The 19,537-nt window shown below is 38.4% G+C and overlaps 1 protein-coding gene across 2 annotated transcripts in view; it reads left to right on the forward strand.

The window, feature by feature from the left end:
- spock3 (SPARC (osteonectin), cwcv and kazal like domains proteoglycan 3) overlaps positions 1-12,270 on the forward strand; it is a 30,066-nt gene extending 17,796 nt beyond the window's left edge. For both annotated transcript variants that reach the window (XM_041785045.1, XM_041785046.1), the window contains 8 exons: positions 3,592-3,700; positions 5,877-5,985; positions 6,127-6,235; positions 6,501-6,614; positions 6,720-6,941; positions 9,059-9,121; positions 9,207-9,344; positions 10,156-12,270. In XM_041785045.1, the coding sequence (XP_041640979.1) occupies positions 3,592-3,700; positions 5,877-5,985; positions 6,127-6,235; positions 6,501-6,614; positions 6,720-6,941; positions 9,059-9,121; positions 9,207-9,344; positions 10,156-10,313 (1,022 nt within the window). In that variant the 3' untranslated portion in view covers positions 10,314-12,270. The remainder of the gene's footprint in view (positions 1-3,591; positions 3,701-5,876; positions 5,986-6,126; positions 6,236-6,500; positions 6,615-6,719; positions 6,942-9,058; positions 9,122-9,206; positions 9,345-10,155) is intronic.
- Positions 12,271-19,537: the final 7,267 nt, after the last annotated feature.

The raw sequence follows: 19,537 nt of genomic DNA on the forward strand, positions 1-19,537 counted from the left end.
CTCACAAAACTTGACAAAATCTGGTTCAGAATTTGGGGATTTTGTTTATAGAACACATTTAGTTTAAATGTTTACAATAAAAGTTCAGTTCTCTACGGATTTTTCACATGAAATGAGGAATATACAGTATTTTCCATATTCAAGGGGATATAGGGCTTTGTATAAAATTTAATTATTTGGAGTCATGAAAGGGTCACACTTCTTTCCTCAGTAAAATGATACCAAATCTTGCACAGTGGTGTAAATGGTGTCTACATTTGGTTATTATATGCTATTAAAAGGAAAGGGAGCCATTAAAATATTTATCATAGGTCACTTAAATATGTCACTGAAATGTCAGATGTGTTTGTGAAGAAAATAATTTAAATACATGCAAGAATGAAGGCAGATTTTTTTCCAAAGGAGATGGAATAGGTCGAATCATGACAGATTTCCTTGAATCCAAAAGAAAAGTTTATGGAAAACATTGGTTCCATTGGTTTGAAAGTGTTTAAATGTCCTTATCGCACAAAAAACAAAACATACCAAAGGCACAGCCCAATGTATTGTTTCATCCTTGTTGTGCCTCAGATCCGTTCACACCTGTACTTAGGACTGTCTACTTGTAATCTGATCACTCAAACGCATGCCTATCCCAACAATACTAATGTAAACAGGGAAGGGCAGATGGACAATTAGGAGCATTCAAAGTACCTCACTGAAGGTAACCCAACACTACAGCTCTGTTTGATGCTACATGGTGCACATATTAGATACTAATGCCTCTGTGCCAGGGAACGTCAGGGCTGGAGCTGTTTTGTTTTGGGGTTGTCCATACATACATACGTCTGAGCCTCTTTTGAGTGGGATATGTAGAGAATGCTTTGAGAAACTGAGTACATTTTGGAGGTACAAGGACCAAAAAAAAAAACCTTGCCCTTCTTTTCAGCAAATCCTTTCACTGTCTGGCAATCATATACCACACAGAGGTATAAAACTTTGTCTTTTCACAAACAAAACAAAGCCCTTGGTATCTATACTGATACACTATATAGACAAAAGTATTCAGCTGCCTGACCATTACACCAACAGGGACTGTAATAGCATGGTATGTTGCAGCTATATCAGTCTCCACTTTTCTAGAAAGACTTTCCACAAGATTTTGGAGTGTTTGTAAGCGAATTTGTGCCCATTCATTCTGTAGAGCATTTATGAGGTCAGGCACTGATGTTGGACGAGAAGACCTGGCTCCCAGTCTCCTTCTTGTTTATCCTAAAAGTGCTCAATGGGGTTGAGGTCAGGGCTCTGTGTGGGCCAGTCGAGTTCTTCAACACCAAACTAATCAAACCATGTCTTTCTAGTCCTTGCTTTGTGCACTGAGGGGACAGTCACGTTGGAATAGAAATCCACAAAGTCTGAAGTACAGCATTGTCCACAATGTCTTGGTATGCTGAAGCATTAAGATTGCCTTCGCTGGAGATAAGGAGCCTAGCCTAAACCATGAAAAAAAAGCCCCATAACATTATCCCCCCTCCTCCAAAGTTCACAGTTGGTACAGTGCAGTCAGGCGGGTAATGTTCTTCTGGCACCCGCTAAACCCTGACTCGACCATCTGACTGCCAATCAGCAAAGCTTGATTCATCAATCCACAGAACACGTTTGTATTTTGCAATGCTTCACAGTCCAGTGTCAGTGTGCTTTACACCACTCCATCCTGGTATTGGACTTGGTGATGTCAGGCTTGCATGCAGCCCTTTGGCCATGGAAAGCCATTTCATGAAGCTCCCACTGCAGAGTTTTTGTGCTTACGGTAATGCCAGTGGAAGTTCAGAGCTCTTCAGCGATGGAATCAACAGTGTTGGTGACTTTTTATGCACCAGTCGTTCACCCCGCTCTGTGATTTTATGTGGTATTTTACTTGGTGGTTTAGTTGCTGTTATCCCTAAACGCTTCCACTTTCTAATAATATCACTTATAGTTGACTGTGGAATGTCCAGCAGGGATGAAATTTCATGAATGGTCTTATTGCAAAGGTGGCATCCATCACAGTATCACACTTGAAGTCACAGAGCTCTTCAGAATGACTCATTTTGTGTCACAAATGTTTGCAAAAGGAGACTGCATGGCTAGGTGCTTGATTTTATACACCTGTGGCAACATCTCTGATTGAAACACCTGAATCAAATAACAAACAGGTGTGGCCCAATACTTTTGTCCATATAGTGTTTCTTAAAGCTGTGACATTAGACGTCTCTTAATGTCAGTTAACAGTGTGTTTCAGCATTGTAGAACAGGAAGAAAACACAACACAGAGGGAGCTCCACACACACAGACATGCTCACACATAGCTCCACTGATCCCTTTTTGGCTCTGCAACGCCTCTGTTACTACCTCTGAAGATGGCACAGAGACAGGATCACCTCTACGTCACAGGAGCATAAATACCATGGCTTTAAGTGGCACTGTGAACGGGCCTACTGCCCAGCAGTAGCTTTAGTTTGGAGTTAAGCCATCATTTTTCTTTGAATTCTGTCTTTTCTACCAATTTCTACCCCAATAACTACTTTCTGCTTTAAACATTTGGGGAACTAACAGACATCAGCCCAGTGACTCATTGTGTTTTTTTAGATATCAGGATTAGTGCAGACAGGAAAGGATAGTTGACATGTGAGATCTTCCATATGACATATTTGACATTTTCTCAGTTAAACTATTGGTATATGGATATGAGTTTGTGTAAATTGTTATTTCAAGCCATTCTAAATATTTTTTACCACACAGGCCAGCTAAAATGTACTGTTTAAAAGCATCACAGGTTTTTCCATTGTATTAGAGATGGTGATAAGCCCATACACACATGAATCCGGGCACATCAGGACGTCACACACATTCACTCTCTCTGTATCCTCAAACACACACACAAATGCACCCAAACACACTGACATGTCAATGAAACAATAGCATTAGACAGTGCGTTGGAGGATGGAGGCAGGATAATCTGCCAAAGCTGCTCATGGATTACAGTAAGGTTCTTTAGAGCAGAGGTCATTCACTAACTGTTCTCAGATCAGCTGTCAGCCTCAGACCAGTGCACCGGTCCAACGCTGATGGCTGACAGGCGGACAGAAAGAGTCAGCTCATCTTTACAGACAAAGATCAGATCCCTCTGATCTAAAATCAGCTCTCTCCTTTAAAGGCAGATATGGCTCTCAGCTGTGAGATCTGATCCCAGATCAGTGTGGAACAACACAGGATGATGTGAGACCAGAAGTAGCCTTTAAAAACAGTTCCATCTGTTTTTAGCTGTAAGTGTACTTAACCGTATTAGAGGTTTGAGTACAGTGTGAGACAGACATTGCCAGTCACTGAACTGAAGGGTGCTGGATTTAACACAAACACACAAACACAAAGATCTGAAACAACTCTCATTGACTGAGGATTTCAAAGAACTAAAGGAAAATGTAACCTTGGAGGATTTCTCTCTGCTAATGCTATTAGCCTTTCTAGGGAGATCTTTAAATAGAGAGACTGTGAGGTGGTCATACACTTATTAACAACAAAATACCTTAAAAAAAGAAGTGATTTTTGTTTATCTTTTTTGTGTGGTTTCAGCCCTTGATCCAGCAAAAGACCCCTGTCTCAAGGTCAAATGCAGCCGCCACAAGGTGTGCGTGGCTGAGGACTCCAGGACTGCCACGTGTGTGAGCCAGAGGAGAGTTAGGTAATCACAGTTCAAGGTTGTCAAAGTTTGCAAATCTTTGATGTTTTTCAAAGTCGTGATTTAAAATGATAAAAATCTATAAGATTTAATGATCAGTAGTATCAAAAAGTACTAAAACTTAAAAAAAAATAAATGTATTCCATGAGATAGGTGCCTAGGTAAATAATAAATTCATCAAAAAATGTGGGCAAACTCCTGAACACCGTCTAAATCGTACATAAATTTTCACTCAAGCTTTATTTATTTAGCATAAATCTATAACCAAAGTTATCTCAAGACACTTTACAAAGAGGTAAGGTCTAGGCTGAACTTTATATTATGATAAAGACCCAACAATCCTCCACTATAAGCTCAGCACTCAGCAACATTCAAAAAAGTTTCAGTGGCAAGAAGAAGAATGGAAAATTTCCCCCTTACCATGGAGAAACCACAAACAAAACAGACTCATCTGCTGAAGCTGTTAGGGTTGTAAAGGGACAGAGGGAGATGCAGAGGGAGAGAAGAGTTTGATGGAAAAAGGGAGAAGAGGAAAATGCAAAATGGAAAGAAAAAGGAGCTGCAGAAAGAGGGAAAATGATCGAAAAAAAGAGAAGAAGAGGATGCAGAAAGAGAGGAAATAGATTCAGAAAACAGTCGAGGAAGATGCAGAAAAAAATATAAAGGGGATATTCAGATAGAGAGAAGAAGGAGATGCAGCAAAAGAGAAATGTAAAAGAAGACCAGAGGAAGAAGATGGAGAATAGCAGTGGAGGAAGATGCAGAAGGAAAAAATAGAAGAGTGAGATGCAGAAAAAAGATGAAAGAAGAGGATACAGAAAGACAAAGGAAGATGCAGAAAGACAAAAAAACAGCTGAGCAACAACTATCAACTATATCAATAAATGGCTGTCCTAGCCATCAATCCATTTTCAACTTATTTTCTTATATCTGGCTCTGATGTTAGTCTGCATTAATGGTAACAGTTTGTGAAGAATTAGCAGTGGCAGCCATGTTTGATAGTGGACTAAACATGCTAACGTCAGCATTAGTAACTAAGATGATGGTTAGATGGATAGGGTGATATTGGTTATCATAGCAGCTAAAATAGAGCTTCTTTCAAGTTAACGTTTCTGTTAACATTAATACGTTTCAGACTGATGAAAGTAGTTGAAGCAGCAACTTTGAAACCAAATGCTGCCTATTTTCTCTTCAATTTAGACAGTATGCAGGAGTTTGACTGCATTGTGCTCCTTGTGAAACCAAGGAGCATTGAATATTGAATGCCTATGACTTCTATTTTTTAATGCGGTAGTTCTAAAACAGGTGCTATTGTTGTTTAACTTTAAATAGTCTCATACTAACATTTAAAATCCTGGTACAGTGACAACCCTCTTCAGATGTCGCTTTAAACCTCTTCTTCAAACTTACATTCAGAAGCAGGTTTTCTATGACAAAGCTAGAATTAAAACATGAAATAAAAGTGGATTAAGTGAATCAAATCTCCGTCTTACTTTCTTTCTTTTTTTCCTTTAAAATTAGTCATTCACATCAGAGGGGTGGGTTTGTGTTTTCTTTTTCCCTTTTTTCTTTTCAGCTGGTTTACTTGCTGGTTGCCCCAGCTCTCTTGTGACTGTTGTGTGACATTACTTTTTAGTCCAATTACCCCAGCACTGGCACCAGTGCTTTACAACAGACACGAAAAGTCCTGCCAAATGATATGAATGGGCTTTGTGTGTGCGTGTTTTTTTTTGTGTGTGTGTCCGGGAAACCAGAGACTGGACAGAGGACAGAAAACGCCATACTGACCTCAATTCCCATTCTGACAGGAGCAACAACAGAATTTTCCACTACAAAGACAGAAATCAGAAAATAATCACACTTAAATCCTAATCCTTTCGTTTATGAAAGTGATTCAACAACAAGAGGGTGCAGCATAGATGCAAAACGCAGAAATGTTACTTTGCAAGGCACGTTCTAAACTTAAAATTATTTAAAATTTAAATTAACAAATTTTTCTTTTTTGTTTTTGTTGTCATATTGTAGGATTTTTTATTCTCCTTCCCACTCCATCCCACTTTTTCAACTCTTGTATTTTTTACATGTTAAAAGGGAAGAACATTTGTTTGAATTGTGAAAATCTTGTGGTAAAATAAGTCTTAATTGTGTGATGAATTAGTGTTTTGGATCCTCTTTGTAGTTTCAAAGATGCCAGTTTGTACCAGAGTCCAGGATCAAAGTGCAAACCCTGCCCTGTGGTTCACCCCTCTCCTGTTTGTGGCACCGACGGGCACAGCTACTCCACCAAGGTTCCAGCGCACACACAAATCACTTCATCTCTCACCCATAATAATAACAGACACATCCGAGCACCGAACCACCACATTTCCTCCTGATTAGACTCACATCCTGATTTCACTTCCCTGTCTGTCTCTGTCGCTCCTGCTCAGTGTAAGCTGGACTACCAGGCGTGCATCACAGGAAAGAAGATCGCCGTGAAGTGCCCCGGCATGTGTCCTTGCCCTGCTCAGCCTGAGCTGAGCTCTGCAGAGAAGAAAGGTACTTGTTTCTACACACATGGCTGCACACACTGCAATCTGGGATACCTTCCAGAAGAAAACAGTAAATTCTGCTTAATTAAAAGCTCTTTCAGGGTGTCAAAGCCCTTGTTAAAGCCCCTTCCTGACAAACTTAAGCCCCCCTGATACTGGAAACCTACAAACTTTCAGGGCTGCTGACTCTGACTTTTCATTTCCACCAGGGATTAGAGAGGCAATAAAGCATCCTTTCATCATCATTAAGTGTTAATGTTATTGTTCCTCAGTTTGCAGCGAGTCTGACCTGAAGGAGGTGGTGAGCCGTCTGAGAGACTGGTTCAGAGTGCTGCATGAGAACGGCAACCACAAGAGAGTCAAGATCCAGAAGCCGGAGAAGAACAGTGGGTCACAGAGCATTAATAAATCACAAATACATTTCCTCACGAATAATCTAGCTCATACCTGGCTGCATCAAACTCCTCAAGTTTTCAACTTTTCCCTCGCAGAGTTCGAGGTCGGGGCATCACCCATCTGTAAGGACCCTCTGGGCTGGATGTTCTCCCGCCTAGACACAAACTTTGACCTCCAGCTGGACCAGTCAGAGATCAAGAGCCTCTACCTGGACAGAAACGAGCCCTGCTCTGACGCATTCTTCAAATCCTGCGATACACACACAGACAAAGTGATAACCAGCTCTGAGTGGTGCACGTGCTTTCAGAGATACACAGGTACAATGCCACCTTTCACTCATATGCAAATATAAACACTTGAAATACATTCACAGCTGAATACACATGCAAATCCAAACACCAATAAGCTTTAAGCCCTGTATCTCCATTATTTACAAAAAGCTGGTCCTCAGTTTGTTTCCAAACACCCAGTGGCACTACCCTGCTCTTCTGCTGCTGTTTTATCTTTATTTTTTTATCTGCATAAGTTTCTGCAGGCCTTTTATTATTCATTAGGGTCTTGGGGTTTTTAACCTTTTTTCTCATTTCAGTGGTATGATAGGAAACAAGACATTTGTGTTCCTATTCCAACCTTGTGTTATTTAAGTAATATGAAATATACAGTGCTTAACAAATTTATTAGACCACCTGTCATATTTGTCTCAAAGACAATCCAGCATCATGAAGTGCTTTAATGCAGACCCTTTCATTTTCAGTGAACTCTCCATGTTTTACCATTTTGAACAGGAATGAGGGATTTCAAACTGAATTCACCTTTTTATACCCAAATTTAAGCCGGCTCACTGGGCTTCTCTGAGGAGTCAGAAATGAATCAAGCATAACATTCAACCACTAAAACTCATTTTTCTGTTCAGGAATGCAAGTAGATAACTATAATTTGACATATGAATCAAGAAATAATAATGTGCTTTACTATTTTTTCAGTTTTTTTTGTAAATCAGTAAATTTGAAAATTCATGGATAACAATAATAATTATATTTTAGCATTAAAAATACCATTTTGCTTAAAGAGCTTCTACATATTGGTGTATTAACCATTGCAGAAACATAAAAAATGATTGTAGTAATTACCAGTGCTGTTAATTTAGGACAGATGTGGCATAAACCTTACTTTGGGTGGTGGTCTAATAAATTCTTTAAGCACTGTATATGGACAGAAAAAGTGCATTGTGTATCATATTGTACGGTGTCCTACTGTAAAATAACATAATGTAACATAATGTATCTTAATGTATTTTATTGTACCATGCAATACTGTACCATATTGCATCCTGTCCTACTGTAGCATAACATAGCGTAATGTAACGTAACACAATGTAACATACCATGACATAACGCAACATAATATATTTAACATAATGTATACCTTATTGTATTGTACATTATTATCAAACGTGACATAAGGTTAAGTAGCATAATGTAATGGAACTTAGCATACTGTATTATACCGTACTATTCAATAGCAAATCGTATCCTATACTACTGTAATGAAATGCCACATAATGTAACAGAACATAATGTAACATGACGTAAAGGAACATAACAGAATGGAACATGACATAACGTAACCTAATGTACTTTATCGCACCATACCATTCTGTCTCATATCATATCCTGTAATCCAGTGTTTCCCAACCATTTTAGAGGCCCCCCCCCATTTGTACCTAAGAAAAGCTGAGGCCCACAAGAAAAGAAAATCAAAAATCAACATCAATTTCAACTTTTTCATTGATAAAACAGTATGTTTTATTTATGAAACAATGTTTTTGCATGATTTTCTTACCAAATGACCTTTGTATAAACAACTTAATACACTGTTTTAACATGGTTTTAGTCCATATGTGCACATCTAATTTTGGCAGCCTCAGAGCAGACAAAGCCTCGCAGCCCCTTTGAGATCTTTGACGCCATTGAAATCAGTCCAAGTAGTGGTCTGCTAGTACTTTTGCAGGTTATTAAATCCCAAGTGAGATGTAGTTTGTACAGTTTTATAAAAATGTACAAAAATAGGTTGTAATAATCAAGTACTATTTTTATATTTATGAACTCACTTCTGCAGACATAGAAATAAAGGTCAACATTTATTTGGAATGACATGTTTCTCACAAACAGAAAACATTAACCTCACTTTAGAAAACACCATTAAATGAACACAATGAAATACAATGTGTTGAACTAGAATGCCTTTGTATCCAACCAGAGAAGAAAATTACTTTTTTTTGTCACAAAGAAACTGCATTTAAGGTTGAGAACGTTCTTTTGTTAAAACAAAAACAAATGACAGAGTAGGATAAACAACAGAATGCACAGAAAAATTCACTGAAAAGAAGACTTTGGCATTTTTGTCACCATACTCCCTTGTGTTTTCTCTTCAGACTCTCCTTGTAAAGCAGAGCTGTCTGGTATCAACAGAAAGCAAGCAGGGAAGAAACTGCTCGGTAAGACATGCACACACTCAAACACAGAAGGTAAACTCACAGTGTGTTCCTCTCACTCATTGTGTGCTTTGGCATGTTTCTATAGGTCAGTATCTGCCATCCTGTGATGAGGACGGTTACTACAGGTCCCACCAGTGTCATAGCAGCAGTGGCCAGTGCTGGTGTGTGGATCGCTATGGTAACGAGGTAGCTGGCTCACGCACACATGGCCCTGCAAACTGTGGTAAGCAAAACCAAGAGTGGGAGTGTCATGTTCTGTGTTTACATAGAGAAAACAGCAGATTTGCACCCATAGGTGCAAAGGGCTTGCTTTTAAAAAGGTAAAACTGATTTAATTTATCTGATTTTCACCTCATTTGAAGCTACCACAAGCAGCTTGTTAACTTAGCTTAGGTCAACTCCTGAAGGAAGAAAGACAGACTTTAAAAGTAGTAAAAAGTAGTACAAGTAAAACTTAAGGAGGTTTACAAGAGCAGCTTGTAGAGAGAGCGGCAGAGTGTAGCCATGCAAGAGCAGTTTCGATAAGGCAGAGGAATTAGCCAATAGCGTGCTGAGAGCAGAAGGAGATCAGCTGATCTCAGTTATGGCAGTGCATGACCCCGTGGCCTGCCTGATCTAAGGTTATACGCTAAATATTTGCAAAGCTAGGCCAGCTGAAGGTATGTCCATGTTTCTGAGGAAAAAAAAAAAGAACACGCAGTCATTTTTAAAAATATTTGAGTTGGCTAACAGTTATTTCCTGTCACTTTTTCAGTTGAATACAAATGGTTGTACATTAAATTATGGCATTTTTTTAATTATGTCTATGATGTCTTAGTTTGCACTGTATCTTGTGATGTCTGGGTTCTTAAAGTCTTATGATGCTGTTTGTCTTCTGCAGATGTTTCTGGTTGTCATTTGTTCTGTTGTCCTTGTCCCTTGTTCCGATTTTGTTGCTTTGTTCTTATTTGCCTCTGCACATGCCAAAGTATTTTGTAAACCCCTGTTTTTAAAAATGCTTTATGAATTAAGTTTTTTCCCCCTCATGTTACCAGGTGTCATTTTGGAGTCTTCTGGAGATCTCGGCAGCGGAGACTCACTCTTCACAGATGATGATGAGGATTCGTTTGTCCTCAATGACCAGGCAGGGATGGACGACGAGGACGATGAAGATGAGGATGATGATGATGACAATGACGAGTATCTGTCGTAAAAAAAGAAAACAAAAAAGAAAAAACTGTTTGTTTGGTCAAACTGCACGTTTCTAGGTGACTCCCCAGGCAGATACTTAATCGTACTAACAGCCTATGGACTACTCTCTGTGTATTGTTTGTTCATTAGTTCAAAAAATACTCCAGGCAAATGTTTATGATTTCTCTTCCTCTCTAAGTATAAAATATGATTGGTTAATGGCACTTGTTCACTTTTGTGTCAGCCAACCAGAGAACTTAACAAGGACTTATCAACAGCCAATCCAGTGCTTTGGATTTGGTCACATGTGCAAAGACCTCTCCCCTCATTGGACAGTCCATGTCTTCTAGTGTGTCCTGTCCTTGTGCAGCACTCTGATGCCTGAGCGTGTTGATGCCTGAGGCACCATGTTTAAAGAGATTCCCCCCCTTCTTCATTCCTATATCCTCCCCCTCTCCCTCACCCTTTTTGCTCCTTATCAAACGTTCCTGTGTATAGGTGGGATGTTGAAGATGTAGATAAGAGAATATTGCACTCTTTAGGTTTCTTTTCATCTTGATTTGTAACTGTGACTGTAACTGTGTGGAATAACAAGATAAGATAAGAGTTAGACATGCTTCATTAGAAGAATTAAGGCTAAAAAAAAAAAACAGTGTGAGTTGGATAATCAGAAGCGGCTTGCTTGCTGTTTTCACTGGAACACAAATCAAGTTAAATCATCTCAAAGGCTTGGCTACAAAGGAAAGACAAATTACTGCTTGGCCAGTGGTGTTAGGGGGAAAATATTATGTTGTTTTTTTCTAATCCATTGTTGGATGAATATAGAAGATGAAACAGATTTGTCAGAGCATTACTAATGCTGCGTGATGTTGTTTCAGTCTGTAGAACCAGAGGCTTTCTGGAACTCCACATATAACAAAGCTGAAGCATTAAAATTCCCAAAATCATCTGTACACATGAAACTGGACTTGAATAGTTATGGAGGGCTTCAAACACAAAACTACGTCATGGAAATGTTTTGAATTTTTCAGCTGTGAGTGTTAGGCTCATCGTGTAACTGAATAAATCTCTTGCACAGTAATTAAACCACAGAGCCATGCAGAAAAATGTCTGGCAGGGGGGATGGTGGGTATGGTGTGCCTTTTTGTTGGGAAGGACAGATGTAGGAGAAGCATACTAACTGGTCTGACTTAAGCTTACACTGCATAAGAGTGGCTTTACTGTAAAGCTAACATACCATTTGGGATTTTGGTATGGCTTGTGTTTTATTGGTCTTGTGACATAGGCCATATCTCAGATCTTTTAATTTGTGACATAGGATAGCTAGAATGTAGAGAAGCACAGTTATACTTAACAGTTAAGGCATAAAAACACATAGATTCTGCTGGATTTGAAACTGGTTTATATATTAGAACACTGGCTAGAGGAAGCTTTGGTTTAGACAGCTTTATATATTAAAAATGATCATCTTACAGTGTTTTCTTTGTTTTGAAAGCTTCATTTGTACTTGATCTGCTCTATTTACTTATAGTGTATATCTGTAAGAGTCCCAGATTTGTGTATTCTTGCTGAATCCTGTGACTGTTTATGCAGACCTGGGATTTGCTAAACACCTATGTTCATTTTCAATAATTAATCTGCCATCAGCTTCATTTTTTTAATCAAACATTAGTTGAAATTCCATTTTAAGACTTGCAAAGTGCCATCTAACTGTTCTGTAGTTTTTTTCTCCCATCAGTCCTTTAACTTGGAGTTTCAATTCACCTTTACGACAAACTGGATAACCTTTCAGTCTTCAAATGTGCTGTTTTCATGAGCGTGATGACATGCAAATCATTTCGATGACCTCAGACACTGTAGCCACTCTCAACCAATCACACTGTCATCACAGCTCTGATAGTGTTTAAAGGTAATGATACAGATGCATTTTTTTACAGTGTATGTATGATTTGCTGAAATAAAAAGCTATATTGACCAAGGTTTGCTTGACCACATACTCATGAGTGTTCTTTAGACAGACAAATGACCACATGGTACTATCTCAGGTTTCCTCGTGATTCAGTTTCTGTTCCATGTTTGTTATTCTCGCTTCACTTTTATTTTGTAAAAAGACAGACACACTGCTGTGGTTTTAGATGTGTGTGATGCTACTTTTATGTGGAAGGAACTGAGAAAACACAAGTTTCACAATTTCGTGATCTTCACCCTATTTTGAGGTACGCACCTGAGGGGCGAGGCGATTTGAAACATCTGCCTTGAGTTTGAGCTCAAAGAATTTATGCATCACTTGAAGCCAAACTAACAGGAGAGAAAGTTGACAGTGGTCAGACGTGACGAACTCTGCAACGAGCTTGTGTGCAGGAACATTACTGCATTATGTAAAAGAACAGGTGAATATTTTATGAGCTGCTGAGGTGCATGCATACACGCAGCACATACAAGCACATGAAGCAAAGCGTGTGTAGAGAAAAACTCACTAAAAGATGAAAAAAACATGGAAAAAGACATGCATTGACCTGGAAAGTTTTCCTTTTTTTTTGCATAAAAAACATTTTTTTCACACAGCAGGCTGCAGGAACTCACATGTGTACAGTATTGTGTGTGTATGTGTTGGCAGCAGCTCCACAGGGAAGTCACTGGGTAAATATCAAAGGTTCATTTTCACACACTTCTTTGTGTGCTGACCATGGATATGTGGAAAAGATACAATCTGGTTTCCTCACTGTGTGTGATCCTGCTCTTGGAGACCTTCCAGCAATAAAAAGTGATGCACCAATGTACGGGGAGACAGAGTGACTGAGCGCTGATGGGAAATGCCTCAAATTGCAGGAAGCACTTATGATGTTCTGAAATCAGGTTTCTTGGATTAGCAATGCTCTGTGACGCAGGTTCTTTTATCACTCCCATTATGTGTTGCAGGATGAGGTGTAATCACATCTATGTTTGTGTTACTGCACTCACTTATCTGATATGGGTTTTTTTTCTGAAGAAAATGTTACAGTATGGTCCATTTAGAGGCCTTTATTTCACATCACATGAGCTTATTCATTAGAGGAAGAGTTCTTTTCTTTCAGGGCATCGTTTCATGTAAAATTATTTTCTTCACTTTAAGTACAAGCATAGGTGGAGCGAAGAGGTGGCCTACAGGACCTAAATGATTTTGTAAAAGCCTTAAATCTCCCAGGTAGGTAAAAAAATATGTTGGTGCTGTGTTACAATAGATAGACAATAATAAACAAATGAACCCTGCTGATCACAGCATGGAAATGTCATTGTAGAAAGAGGAGGGTGAGTGCTTCACCGAGTCAAAATGTCTGAAGAATATACATTGAATCAGGTGCTCTTGAGGATGAGGGGACAAGGATTATCCATGGTAGAAACTCCAATGTGTCTTAAACAGGATGTCCCGATGCAAGTTGAAACGTGTAGACATCCCTGTTCAATATTTTTGTCACATCAGAGTGCCGGGACCTTCAGTTTTGTCTGCCATCGCCACCATGAACTCTGTTCACTTATAATCTGGCAAGCTATTCATCCATTTTTCTATGGAAATATCATTCTTTTAGCCAAATTAAAAAAAAAAAAACCCATAGTTTCTACTTTTTTAGAGTGCTGCATTTTTTAAATACTTTTAACATTGTATTGAATATAAAATTGTAATATTACATAACATTTTATATTTTTGGTATCTGTAATCACTAATTTTGCATTTTCAGTTCTCTTTTCATACTATTAGTTTCAATTGTCAACTGTTGCTCTAAATTTTTGACCCTCCCCTATGTTATGTAGCATTTCAAATCTATTTAAATCTCTAAATCAATCTATTTAAGACTGCTTAAAAATAGTACATATATCTGCAAAAGAAAACAAAAATAAACATCAAATTAGAAAATATATTTTAAAAATAGCTGTGGAAGCATGCCGCTTTACCCTCCTAAGTTTGGGCTAAGCCCTGGACGTTCAACACTTCTAGCTCCACACTGAGTTAAAGGATGTGAGTTTGAACCAAGCATCACTTTTAAATACTTCATTTTATTTCACTTTTTCAATGAAAGGCCTTAGCAGACGTGCATTTCATTTAATCTGCTATTTTGTACCTACAATTGTTCCTGCAAGTAGGCTTAACTAACTGGCACAGCCAACTGTGGCATGACATATCTAGATTTAGCTTAACACAGTGATTGAGAGAAGTTTGTCTGCAGACCGTACAACTCTGACGGCCACTCTTACAGACTGTTCATCTGAGACGCCAGAAAAGGAGGTACATGCTAAAACTTTCTGAATAAAATCAGATAAAAAAAAAGTTAACCTGTCCTGCAAAACCTGATTACAAAACATTTAAGAAAGTCGTGTAAACAGTCTGCTCACTGGAAAAATCTTGTCTACATGAAAACATTCTAGTGTAACTAACAGTGCTATGTAGCTTATGTGGCGATGATACCTGATAATAGAAACATGTAGCTGATGGAGTGAACATAGCTAAAGCTAAGCTCTCAAAGCAGCTATGTACGCTACAAAATTACATTCTCTACATAGCTACGTTATCTTTAGCTACGCTCGCTAAAGCTCACATTGCCAAAGCTTACTGACTTAGAGACACTGGCTTGTGTAGTGACATTTACTACGTAGCTGGTGTAGTTATGAAAGCATTAGCTAAAGGTAACGAAGCTAAAGTGAACCACCATTTGTGTAACTATGGTGGTTTGCTTTACATATTTTTTACTTCTTTAGAGTACTGCAGTTTGACTTTTAATGCTTTTAACATATTTAATATAAAATTGTAATGTTACAAAACATTTTTTATTCATAACTGTTATCTCGAATTTTGCTGTTCCTGTTCTCTTTTCATACTACTAGTTTAAATCAAAAACTTTTTCTGTAAATTTTGACCCTCCCTGTGTTATGTAACTAGCAAATAATATATGTAGCTTCAAAGGATGTTTTTGGGGGGGCACGAATGGAGGGGGGTAGGAAATGCTATTTTGTACCCACAATTGTTCCTGCAAGTAGGCTCGACTAGCTAACTAGTAAAGCCAATGGTGGCATGACATATACATGAAATGTACATGCTAAAACTTTCTAAATAAAAACAGATTAAAAAGTTAACAACCTGACCTGCAAAACCTGATTACAAAACGTTTAAAGCTGTGTAAACAGTCAGCTCACTGGAAAAAACTTGTCCATTTGAAAACATTCTAATGTAGCTAACAGCGCTATGTAGCTTATGTGACGTTGATAGCTGTGTAAGCTACTTAGATAATAGAGCTATGTAGCTGATGGAGCTAACATAGCTAAAGCTAAGCTCTCAAAGCAACTAGGTAAGCTACAAAATTCTCTACATAGCTACGTTATCTTTAGCTACGCTTGCTAAAGCTCACATTGCCAAAGCTCACTAACTTAGAGAAATTGGCTTGCATAGTAACAGTTTTCATGTAGCTAGTGTAGTTATGTAAGCATTAGCTAAAGCTAGCGAAGCTAAAGTGAGCCCCCATTTGTGTAACTACTTATAAAAATGGGCCTATTGATAATTTAATCCCAGATAAGCCCTCTGATCTTTGTCATATTTATTTATAAAAGTTATATATATATGTTATGACCAGCTCGTTGTGGGTAAAGGAAGTAACATAAAACCAGATGTAGTTGGTAATTTAAAGGTGTTTATTACAAAAGTAAAACTGTGCTGAACAAAAGTGAGACAAAATGAAAGGACCGATGAGTGCTGTTCAACTAATAACCAAATAAAACAGTGTCTAACTAGTGTTTTAAAACTAACTAACTGGTGATACAAACTGAACATAACTCCTAACTACACTAACTAACCAAATCTAACAACAACAGAACAGCACCCCTAAACCTAGTGTGACTAAACAAATAACAAAACCTACATGTGTGTGCCTAACTAAACTACAACCTGGCCCAGTGCATCAAACGAGTGCCTCAAACAGAATCTTAACAGAAATTCAAAACACTAAAACAAATCAAACACAAAGAGGCACAGTGGCGAGCTCAAAACTAAGGTGAAGCTGCGCGTCAACTGCTGGCAGTCCACACTTTTATGAGGGTTGGGCTGATTGGTGTTGCTTCTCATTGGCTGATTGGTTCTGCTGCAGCTGCTCACCGATCACCTTCACCAGCAGCACAGGTGTCAGGAATCAGCCTAGAGAGCACCCAAGCCACTCACACACACACGCTCAGACACTCCACAGAAGTAATTAGTTACACAAAGGGGGGGATGCGGCTGTGGCCGTAAAAATATAAAAGAATAATCACAAGAAAATGGAGCATGACATGTCCAAACCATTCTGCTTTGGACCTCTGTAGTTTTAGATAATAGCTACTTACATTTGAGCTCCTTTTATGTAAATATGCAGCCAAGTTCTTGAAAGTTAAATAAGTCTAAAAAACTGAATGTATAATGCTTTAATATTATAAAACTGAAATGATATAAACTACAGAGCTCACTGGTGATATTTCTTTGTCTGAACTGAATTATACATGACCTATGTGTATGCAGCTGTTTTCTTTACCTCTTCTTACAATAACTATGATCACAATCATGACCTTCTATTGTTTATTTATTGTTTTTTTCCCTCTGTTTCCAGCTGAAAGCAGCTCTTCTCTCCACTGAGGTCTTGTTTGAGTTAAATGTGCTCAGCGTTGAAAAAAGGCCTGAGCCGAGCAGATCTTCCAGGGCGAGCTGCTGAGGAGGCAGTAAAGCTCACCTTAATGGTTAAGTCACTGTTGGTCAATACGCTCTCTGGCACACACACACACACACACTCATCAGGCTCATGTTACTGCGCCTGAGTCAGCGCAAACAATGGAGCATCCATATAGGAGCAGGACAGAACAGGTTTAATGGTTATGAGATGTTTACCAGTCAAATTGGAGCTGGAGAGGTCCTCCGGATGATTGTGTCATGTTCTGCATGTGCTGAGAACACTATAGGATCATACGCCTGCACTACAAAGTAAATAATGGAAGAATGACCTACAAAATGTCTGCAGAGGTTGATGAATATGAGTAAGACTTCAAAATGCATGCATGTTGAACTTTAATCAAAGAGACGCACACGGAAACTTAACAGTAAAGGATGTGGTACTGAAAGGGAAGGAAAAGTGATTGATCAAGGCCAATAAACTGATCAGTGATTAAAAAAACCTCCTTTTTATGAAAACCAAACATATCAGAACTATGATTATTCTTGTAAAAAAATTAATAAATTCTTCTACATGGCCCTTCGGTTTCGCTGTTTCCTCCCAAGCACAGCTTGCTTTCCTGTATTTCTATCCGGTGACAAAAGGCTTCCAGGAATGGTTGTGTTCTGTAATACTACAGCAATCACTTAGGTGTGACTAACGTCAGGCCATCGAGCTGTTTCCCTCTGGTTTCCTGCGTTTTATGGAGGTAGACGGCTGTGTGCAGAGAGCTTTCCCATCAATAACCTCTAACTGCTTAGTGGCTTGAATCTTGTCTGCTCAATGCTGGATTGGAAAGAAACTGAAGGGAAGGAGCAGGTGATCTATACAGCAGTGGATTGCAGATACACTCAAGGGGGATCAGATTTATGGCCAGACAGTCTACCTCCCTGATGATCACAAACATCTGCAACTGAAGAAATTTAGTAACTTCTAAAGTTTACCAGGAAATATAAAAAAAATAAAACTAGGAAATGAGGTGTTACATATGCCCACATGTGAGATATGAAGTGAAAATATGTAAGAAATCCTTCTATAACGACTTTCTTGAACACCAAAGAGTGCCAATTAAAACAGTGTCATATCTTGCATATCTGTACATGAACTGTAAATTAAAAAGGAGATTCCAGCTAGTCCATCTATCAAACTGTCAAAACATTTTATCCTTATAAAGAAGATTCAAAAAGCTCTAAACTTGTCAGTGCATGTGTTAGTTTAATTTTGTTATTTTGAATTGGATATCCAAAGTGGATGCACTTTGAAAACGGTTGTCTTTCTTTTAAGAGGGTCTGCTGCCCTCTGGTGGTTAAAGTGGAAACTTCAATTTGGCCTCAACAGAAAAGCTGCATTCATTTAAAGCTGCAGACCAAAGTGACCTGGATCTGATTTTCTTTGCTCCTATGTGACTCTTAACATATTTTTTAAAGACAGTTTGAACCGCTCAAGTCACATGGATTCTGATCTATTCAAAACTTATCTGAGTTCTGAGTTTTTCTTTGCATAATCCTGAAGCTCTTTACTTTTTTCTGTCCCCGTCACCTCTCATAATTCGTTAGCGTACCGAAAGCCTTTAAAACAAAGACTTGACAGATATACCCTCAACACATTTTATAAAGAATTCCTAACTCTGCCAAGTATTTTAATAGCTATCATGATATTCAGCTTTACACAGATTTTTGAAGTTTTCATATTACAAATAAACTCTCTCATTTCTGCCCTCCTATTCACAAGAGATGGGGGTTACACTTCCAAGTGCAACCAATGCATGAACAGGAATTTCTTGCTATTTTTGTCATTCTGATAACAAGCGGTAATCTAAATCAGTTACTCTCTCTGTTACTCATCATAAAAGATCCATATGTGGCTCAAGAGCCACATATGGATCTTTTATGATGTTTTGTGGCTTCTTGATGTCTCAATTTGAAATACTATTCCCCCAGAAAAGCTTAAAAAAGGGAAACTTTGACCTCAGAAATGATCCATTGCAAGTCACATTAATCAGTTTGTTTCCCACATGTTTACAATCGGCTTTAATTGTCAGCCTTAATTTTTTTGTCCGTGTATTTCCATTGCCTGTATTTGCAATGTTTTGCCATCTTTTGTAATTTTTTTGCCACTTTTAATCCATTTTCACTGCTTCAGACCTGCTTTTGCCAGTTCTTTTGCCATTTTTCGCCATTCTTTTGACTCTTTTACCCTGCTTATTGCAATTTTTCTTCATTTCTGCCACTTTCTGCCCATTAAACCTGCCTTTTGCCATTAAATGCCACTCTTTTTTTCCATTTTTGCCACTTTCTATCCTACCTTTTTGCTTGATAAGGCATTTTTACACTAACATTTTTGGAATGTTTTTGCTGTTTTTTGACCATTTTTGCCACCTGTAATTCATTTTTCAGTAACTTCTCACCAATTTTTGCCACTTCCTGCCCTTTTTGCCACTTTTTCTCCCCATTTTTTCACTTTTTACCCAGTTTTTGCCACTCTATGCCCACTTTGCCCCCTTTTTGCAGCTTTTTAACCATTTTTGCCTCCTTTAACTTATTTTTAA

Source organism: Cheilinus undulatus, linkage group 4, assembly GCF_018320785.1.
Source record: "Cheilinus undulatus linkage group 4, ASM1832078v1, whole genome shotgun sequence".
Classification (NCBI taxonomy): domain Eukaryota; kingdom Metazoa; phylum Chordata; class Actinopteri; order Labriformes; family Labridae; genus Cheilinus; species Cheilinus undulatus.